Source organism: Lampris incognitus, chromosome 3 (genome assembly GCF_029633865.1).
Source record: "Lampris incognitus isolate fLamInc1 chromosome 3, fLamInc1.hap2, whole genome shotgun sequence".
NCBI classification, from domain to species: domain Eukaryota; kingdom Metazoa; phylum Chordata; class Actinopteri; order Lampriformes; family Lampridae; genus Lampris; species Lampris incognitus.
The window spans coordinates 97,735,224-97,744,761 of record NC_079213.1 but is presented as its reverse complement, the minus strand read 5'-3'; the positions used below and the strand labels follow the sequence as shown (position 1 = coordinate 97,744,761).

General features: G+C 44.5%; 1 protein-coding gene across 1 annotated transcript in view; it reads left to right on the top strand.

The window, feature by feature from the left end:
* Nucleotides 1-8,670: 8,670 nt before the first annotated feature.
* Nucleotides 8,671-9,538, top strand: part of ssbp4 (single stranded DNA binding protein 4) — a 95,145-nt gene continuing 94,277 nt past the window's right edge. The window contains exon 1 of the mRNA XM_056276881.1: nucleotides 8,671-9,064. Coding sequence (XP_056132856.1) covers nucleotides 9,009-9,064 — 56 coding nt within the window. The 5' untranslated portion in view covers nucleotides 8,671-9,008. The remainder of the gene's footprint in view (nucleotides 9,065-9,538) is intronic.

Sequence of the window (9,538 nt, the reverse complement as noted above, 5' to 3'; positions counted from 1 at the left end):
CAATTCGCTGCCAATAAAGTGGGAGTGTCTAGGGTGCACAGAACTGCGCCCCCATGGAAAATCTGATGCAACCAATAAGACAGCAGCTTCAGGTCACCTGCTCGCCACAAGTTTGAGGGCTTACATAAGGTATCGTTTGGCCGGCGCCCCTCACCCAGGAAGTATATGTATTCAGACAGAAATCAACCAAACACCATTTGGAACCAATATTTGATGGCTGCTGACAGGTGCTCACAGACTGAAAAACACCTTTATTTCACAATTGTTTGCATTATACAACTAAATTATAACATGTTTAAGTAGATTTTCATCTCTTGATGTTTGAAGGGGGCGGCGCCCCAGCGCCCTTTACTAGCCAGCCGCCACTGATTTGATAGTGTAGGATTTTGGGACATCGGGTTTAAGAATCAGCAACGCAGTGGCAGTCAAGAGTTAATCATGACGCGCGCGGGGCTGTATTAACACTGGCTGAATCGCTTATTGATTGATTTCTCTCTGCAGTCATAATCTTGTGTAAACTTCACACTCACATGTTAAACAGGATTAACGTCACTAATTCTACTACATGCACACACACTTACCCCCCACCCCCACACCCTTCCATCCCTCTCAAACACTCCCACGTGCGAAATCCCTCCCCCAAACACACACACACACACACATCTATTGCGGGGCCCTTTCAAATTATTGACCAAATTGGCTGTGTTTAGGCCCTTGTAGAATAATGAAACCATTATTTTCTGTTTCGAAGAAACAACAATAATGCAATTTAGAGAGGTTGACAGGAGAAAGGGAGGGAGGAGAGGAGTCAGTTGAGACTCTACCCCCGTGAACTGTGCTCGCTTTTTATTAAAAGTAGTGCCTCTTTTTCATATATCTACAAAAAAATGCAAGTCATAGACGTCAAGGAGGGGAAGAGGAAAAGAGGGATTCAGAATGAAAGAGAGCACGGAAGATGGATCAGGGGTCCACGGTGAGTCAAGGCTGACTCATAGGGAATGCAGGGTGGAGGTTTCACTGCTGCCTTGTGTTTGGTCGGTGTGTTCCCCCCCTCTCGTTGGCCCCAGGGAGGCCCCTCCACCACAAACACATACACACAGACACAGACACACACACACATGCACGTGCACATCACATGCGCTGTGCACAGCATGCCAACCCACAGTCACACACACTAGCATATAGGCACGACACATGTACATACATGAACATCATGCACACATGCACAGACAAAACACACGTACGTGTACACACAGACACATTAAGACTTACATACAAATGCACACATTTGCACTTACATGCAAACACATAACTCAGAGCATGCACACACACACACACGCGCGCGCACACATACACGTTTCTACATTTGCACACATGCACACACATGCACCACACACACACACACACACACACGTTTGTGCATTTGCACACACGTGCACAACATTGCACACACAGTCACACAAACACTCTAGGGACTCCAGAGGCAGGTGCTGAGAAATGGGCTGAGAAAGGCATCCATTGGCACGGCATTGAATTATTCAACCTGTGATTAATTATAATTTGGCCTCACAATGGTATTGGCTGGGGGAATTCCTCTGCTGGTTTGCGTGCAACTTATTGTGTTTCTCCCCCCCCCCCCCTCTCCTCAAACAGACTGATGTTAAGGAACAACAAGAGACTCCCAGGGGTACTGAATACCTGTCAGATGTAGATCCTCCCTGCCGAAACTGCTGCACACACCACGGTGCCCTCTGTTTAGATGGCGAGCTTTGAAGCCACCCCTCCTTAGACGGCAGCCCGGGCATAAAATGTTTAACACATTACACGCTGACACAAAGAGAGTCCCCTGAATGTTACCGGAGATGCTTTGCTGGTCCCTGTGTAGTTCCAGGGCTGAAAGGTGACCCCCTTCATCCCAAGAGAGAGAAAGAGCGAGAGAGGCAGGGAGATGGGAAGAGAGAGAGAGAGAGAGAGAGAAAGACAGAAACACAGCAACAGAGACAGAGTAAGAGGTGGTGGGTGACCCAGGAAAAAAAGTGATGGCAAGCTCGGGTCATTTCACATGGCGCGATATGTGGCAGCATTGATGATTATGTGGCAGCATTGATGACCTACTGATTTAATTCTAGGTTTCTCATGTAGTATATCTCTCATATGTTCCATTGTTGACCCAGCCCAGTGTTTTGTTTTGGTTTTTTTTTTTGGATTTTTCACCTTTTCTCCCCAATTGTACCCGGCCAATTATCCCACTCTTCCGAACCGTTCTGGTCGCTGCTCCACCTCCTCTGCTGATCCGGGGAGGGCTGCAGACTACCACATGCCTCCTCTGATACATGTAGGATTGCCAGCCGCTTCTTTTCACCCGACAGTGAGGAGTTTCACCATTGGGACATAGCGCGTGGGAGGATCATGCTGCCCCCCCCCCCCCGAACAGGCACCCCGACCGACCAGAGGAGGCACTAGTACAGCTACTAGGACACATACCCATATCCGGCTTACCCCCTCAGACACAGCCAATTGTGTTTGTAGGGACACCCAACCAAGCCGGAGGTAACACCCCAGATAGCAGACACATTTGGGCCTAATCTGGGGCCCTTTTGGTACTTACGGCTCAGTTACGGCACTGACAACTGTTGTGTGGGCCAGACGTGGCCCAAGTGTCATAAGCCGGGCCTGACTTGGGTTACGGCAAGTGTTGTGTGGGACAGACATGGCCCAAATGTAATGAACCGGGCTTGACTTGGGTTACAGCACATATTATGTGGACCGGATGTGGCCCAAATGTGGCGCAAGTGTGGCTGAATTGAGGCAGCCACACTCACCCTGAGTCAATGCCATCATTCAAGGCCAAATGTGGGCGGTAAGATAACTGCAGATGTGGGCCATATTTGGGCCAAAAATTCTTTGCTATCTGGGTCGGGATTTCGAACCGCCGATCGGTAGGCAACGGAATAGACCGCTACGCTACCTGGACGCCCCACGACCCAGCCCAGTGTTAATGGATGCTCATGAATGAGATAAAGCACGGTTCTTCAAGGTGTGGTTACTATTAGTACATTGACTAAGGGCTGCTAACTTAATTTCAGTCAGGGGAGACATATTGAATGAGGTTAAGATAATCGTTTATTATAACAGATGATTTAGTGGAAATTAAGTCACGTCAAGAAAGTCTTTGGCGTTTAGACTCAACAGTGGATTTTTCTTTAATCAAGAGGCATCAGCCCTGAGCAGCAACATAACCCCCCCCCCCCAATGGAGTCCAGACACTGGTGGTGGTGTGGTGGGCTGATGATTTCTTCTGCTGAGATTGATAAGGCTGATGAGGCTGATAAAGAGATGAAACTGATGAATCTGCGAGACCTTGGCAGCGATGGGGCGGTGGAGGGGCGCGCATAACAGCGCTACGAATGCACTGAAGGCGGAGAGAGAAGCATTAAAAAAATAGAGCAGCAGGATGATAGGCTAGCGATACAGGTGTGTTGCTGGGCTATTGGCTAGATGTGAACAGCTGATGGCTCATTTTTTGCCCCAGACAAACAGTCGGCAAAGGAACTTGCGAGTGAGCATGTGTTAGAGATGAGAATGGCGGGATAAAATAAGAAATATAACTACAGGCCTATGCATGCAAAAGATAGACTTCCTGACTGAACTTTTGCTGAAGCTCCAAGTGTCAAACATTTTTCATTATGTTGGTATAAACTGAAAAATTGCCCTAATACCAAAGCTTTTGGTGGCCTTGATAGTAGATAGATAGATTATTAATTGATTGATTAATAAAACAATTACTGTAGGTTGACAAAACCTTGGTTTTCTTATCTAATCCATCTGGGGTGCTGATTATTGATGTACATTTATGTCTATATCAAGGCGTAACACGAGCTGGATAAGTTGGCTTCGTAAAAGGAACGTCACTGAACACGTGCTGGGTTTTGCTCACCTGACCATGGCATAGACGTCACTCATGTTTTGTTTTTGTTTTTTGGACCTCCCCCCCTTTTTCTCCCCGACCAAGCCGGAGGTAACACGGGGATTCGAACCGGCAATCCCTGTGTTGGGTAGGCAAGGGAATGGATCGCCACAGCACCCGGACGCCCACATCACTCATCTTAAGGATTTTTTAAGCAACATTTCATTGGGTTTTTTCAATTATAACAGGCATTACATATTAATAAATGTTCGGTCTTGGCAGCAAATACAGTATAGCATAAAACGAATAGGCAAGTACTTAAAAACATAGTAATTCAGGCGTCCGGGTAGCATAGTGGTCTATTCTGTTGCCTACCAACATGGGGGTCGCCGGTTCGAATCCCTGTATTACCTCCAGCTTGGTCGGCCACCCCTACAGGCACAATTGGGCGTGTCTGCGGGTGGGAAGGCAGATGTCGGTATGTGTTCTGGTCACTGCACCAGTGCCTCCTCTGGTTGGTTGGGATGCCTGTTCAAGGGGGAGGGGGAATAACGTGATCCTCCCACGCGCTACGTCTCCCTGGCGAAAGTCCTCACTGTCAGGTGAAAAGAAGTGGCTGGCGACTCCACATGTAATGGAGGAGGCATGTGGTAGTCTGCAGCCCTCCGCTGATCGGCAGAGGGGATGGAGCAGTGACTGGGATGGCTCGGAAGAGTGGGGTAATCGGCCAAATATAATTGGGGAGTAAAAGGGGCGGGGGTCCAAAAAAAACAACAACATAGTAATTAGAACAGGTGAATATACAATTATTACAGTGATTACAATGTACTGAAATTCTGGAGATCACATGGGCTACTACACTTTATAATCTTATTCCAGTTGCCCCACCCCTACCCCAGTCTTTGGCTTTATTTATCATTACCAACATTTTGTTTCAAAAACTCCATGAAGTTCTTCCAGATATTTCCCAAAACTGCCAGCTTTTTTTCCCCCATAGCCACATATGATGATAGAGCCTTAATATATTGATTCATACTTGGTTTGTTCACATTTTTCCTTTCGCTATTGCTCTCTTAGCTTGAAAGAGACACGAGTTTATTAGTGCACGGTCAAAATTCTTAGTAATAAAATCACTTGGATAAATACCCAGGATGCACAACTTTGGCAAACAAGGGATTTTTAGTTTTGTTATGTGGCTAATCATGTCAAGAACCTCCTTCCAAAATTTTTTGACCACATTACACTCCCATAAGCAGTGAAAGAGTGTTCCTTTAGCATTATTACACTTGAAGCATGTGTCTGCTGTATTTGGATTGAAGTGATGTAGTTTTGATAGTGTTTTATATCTATATATCTATATCTATATATATATATATATGTGTGTGTGTGTGTGTGTGTGTGTGTGTGGACAGCTGATTGCTTATGGCATGAAACAGGTACTGTCTTATAAAGAATTTACTTGAATCACTGGATTATAAATATATGTTCTTAAAATCCAATTGTATTGTAGCAACTTAAGCCGGGTGTTAAGTGTTTGTGTTTGAGCCTTTGGGCCTCATACCTCAGACCATTCCTCTTTGGAGCTTTCCTCCTGTAAATCTAGCCTCCAGCTTTTAAGTTATCTTCTGAAGACTCAGGTGACTTATCTGCAAACATTTTATAGAGCGGTGATACCTGTCCCCTACCAACAGCGTGCTTCACTGTAATGTCTTCCAGTATTGAAAGAGGTGGCTGAGTATGTGAGGGGTTTTGAGATAAAGAGATAAAATGTCTTATTTGTAAAAACTTTAAAAAGTGCCTTGAAGGAAAATCATATTTTTCTTGTTGTTCAGTAAATGACATTAGCCTTCCATCGTTGTATAGATCCATTATCCTGCTTAATTCATTGTTCGCCCATGTCTTAAAATCAGCATCTTCTCTTCCAGGTATAATTTTGCTATTGCTCCATATGGGCATGAAACATGGAAACATTACAGTGTGTGTGTGGGGGGGTGGGGTTGTTCACCTATATTTTTTGGGCCCTGTGCCAGATGCACATAGTATTTTTAGAAAGGGTTTTTTTTGTGTTCTTCCCCAACTTCTTTGGCCCAGAAGAGTAAAGGTAGCTGCTAAGCAGTAACCCTTGAGCTGAGCATGTCTCAATCTTGACCCAAGCAGGAGGTTCTTCTGGAGAGAAGTAGCACATGGCTGCTCTCAGTTGCGCTGCCCAATAATACCAGCATAGTTTGGGGAGTTTTAGACCACCTCTCTCATAAGGCTGGTAAAGTAGGGTAAAACAGAGTCTAGAGCATCCATTGTTCAAGATAAAGTTAGTAAATACTTTCTTAAATCTTTGAAGAAATGACTTGGGTGGGGGTAAGGGGATTAATTGAAACAATCAATTGGCAATTTGGGTAATGTATTCATTTTTAAGATGTTAACACAACCAATTAAGGAGACTGACATTAACGTCCATCTGTTAAGTGGTTCAATTACAGATTTCACAATAGTGGTATAGTTGGCCTGAACCAGATCATTAATTTCAGGTGTAATTTCAATTCCCATATAGGTGACTCCATCCCTGGGAGCTGAAAATGGAGTTTGTATTCTAGGTTGCTGCCTCTCTTGTTCACATAGATATAGTATTGATGATTTATTTATATTTACTTTGTAGCCTGAAAATTCCCTAAAACGCTCAATCATGCCTAACAGAGATGGCACCGAATACTCAAGGTTTGATGGGGGAAAAAAGGGGCAATGTTGTCAGTGTAAAGCGATATTCGATGTTCTGAGTCACCCATTGAGATCCCCGATATAGATGGAGAGTCTCTAGTAGCCATAGCAAATGGCTAGATTGCCAACACAAATAGCAATGGGGAGAGGGGGAAACCTTAATGTGTAGCTCTGTATGATGAAAAGGGTGTAGAAGTAATATTATTTGTCACTGCTTCGGCTGTTGGGTTCTTATATATTGTCCTGATCCATTTGAGGAAGCCTCCACCTATTCCAAACCTCTCCAACACTTCAGATACTTCCACTCAATTTGGTCGAAAAGCTTCTCTGCATCTAAGGACAGCAGTGCTGTGTTTGATGACACTCCTTTTTTAATAAAGGATATTTAGTACCCTTCCAACATTATGAAAAGCCTGCCTCCCCTGGATAAAGCTGTTTTAGTCATCTCTGATCATATCCGGCAGTAACTCTTTGAGGTGTCTCGCTAAAGTCTTGCATAAGATTTTGCTATCCATGTTGAGAAGCGAGATGGTTCTATTTTAAGGACTCATTCTAATAGTTAATCACAGATGTAATTATTTGGAGGAGACCCATTTGGCAAGTCTAGGTTGTTGCTTTTTGGGCTAAGACTATAGCCACATAGTTGATCAATGTTTTACCTTCCTATAACTGCTTTGTAAATGAAACCAGAGCTATAACAGTGCTAAGGGAAATGGGTTGCCCCCAGGTCACTTGGCGAATCGCTATTGGAATGAATGATAACCCAGTGTCAAAGATCGGATAAAACCAAATCTCAGTGCATATGAAATCTCATCGAGACGGGACTCTTGTCCGGGACAAGAAATGTTTGATATAAGTGCTACTCTCAACTGCAAGGATTCTGAAAAGTTAAAGTTGTTAAAAAAAACAGTGCTTAAACTTCCCCAAAAACAAAGGCCCTGATGAGCTCATTGCTCATGAATGTACACTGATTATGTGATCAGAATAACAAAAGCTCACTTTTTTGTTCACCACCTCTAAATAAAGGTTGACTCATTTAACATCACAATTTTTATTTAACTTGTGTCTAAAGTCCTGCGGGTATGACGTGACTATGGCGTCGGTCACACCTAGCATATTTGGTGCAGTGTAAATGAATTCTAGTGCATTTCCCCATTTAATTTGGTTCATTTGGGCAGGTGTGAATCATGTCATTCAAATTGTGGTACAGGCCAAGCAACCATGATGAAACTGTCTAAAAAAAGTGGATCTCAGTCCACTTCCAAGCGAACCGATGAGCAATTTGTTTGTGGTGTGTATGCTACCAGCATCAAACTCAGAAAATGATGCAAAATTAATAGCATCTGTAGTTGCATAGCCAAGATGGGTAGGCATACATTTTGGCATGAGGTATCTGACTCACATACTGTAGGCCTAATCAAATCATGGATGTGCTCACCCTCATTGTCTTCATGTTTCACACCAAAGAGCATATGAGGATATGATCCACAAACAGTGACTGCCCCGGACTTATCAATCCGTTGTCAGAACCTGAGGGCTGCTAACCAAAGCAGAAGACACATCTTCCTGATGTGAAACAACCACATAATGGTCAGATTTATGGGACATCTACCAGGTAAGTTTACCTAAGCCGTTGTACAGAAAAACAAACTGAAACACATAGCCTAGTAATCAGCATGGCTTCGGTTCATCTGCAAAACAGATCATGTGAAACCCAAGCGGATCAAATGCAAAATTCCACAATGCAACTTATTCAAGCGGTTTGTTTGGACCTAAGAACCAGTCTACAAGTGTGAACACAGCCTACAACTGTCACTGAATGTACATTAACCTCTGAATTTGGGCAATAAACCTAATAGTGTTGGAGCATAGCTTTCCCATCTGGGGCGAGAAGAAACCTCCATGAACCTAAACACTTTCAGTCAAACTCTGGCATATCTTGACCAAAAAAAAAAAAAAACCCCAACCATTTACCTCGGTGGAGAGAGGGGGGAGAAAGAAAGAAGGAAAGTATAGTCTGGCTTTCCTATCTGTCAGTCTCTGCTCATGTTTCTGAGGTCAGTAAACAAGAAGCGTGCGTTCCCCTTTAAGAAGCCCCCACCGTCGGTACAGCGGAGGGAGGAGGAGCGAGTTTCTAGAACAGCGGCTGAGGAGGGAAAAAAAGAAAAAGAGAGAAAAAAAACCCAACAGCGGACGGTTTCAAGTCGCCCCAATAGAAACTGTGCCTGATTTGTGGCCAATGTTGGAGATGTAAAAAAAAAAGAAGAAAAAAAAAGGAGGAGGGGGGAGTAAAAACACTAAAGGGGGTAGCTATGGAGATGGAGCGTTTTCCTGGCTGCTTTCTTTGACAGGTGTTGAGTGGGGTAAAAGTCTTAAAACAGAATCCAGCATGTACGCCAAAGGTAAAGGAGCTGTCGTCCCTTCCGATAGCCAAGCGAGAGAAAAGTAAGTGATTTTTTTTTACGCTACGCTGTTTTCTAAGAGTTTGTGTTCTTTCGTGTGCGTTAAAACCCCGGTTACGAGGGAAGCCCAACTTTCCCAAACTAAAGCCAGCGTAATTTCCAAAAAGGTGCGTGCCGCGCACGAACGCACGAAGCGCACATCTCCTTTAACTTTGTTGGGTTTGTTAGTTGCACTTTTTCGCGTGCTTTCTGAGGAGTGGATATTTACCGATTTGTTGGGGGCATTTCTGCACCAGCGCACGCGCCGGACGGGGGGGGGGGGACTTTTGTACTTGTTCGTGCAGCCTTTACAGCGGTGCCTAACGAACACGTTATATTGCCCCTTTTTTTTTGGTTGTTGATACGTTACGAGTGCCAGTAGCGCCGGGAGTCGCACATTTGCCGCTAAACTCACTTTGCACGGAATCGTTTTGTTCAGGCTGCAGATGTAAAGGGGTGATTTCGTGTAAGTCCGGAT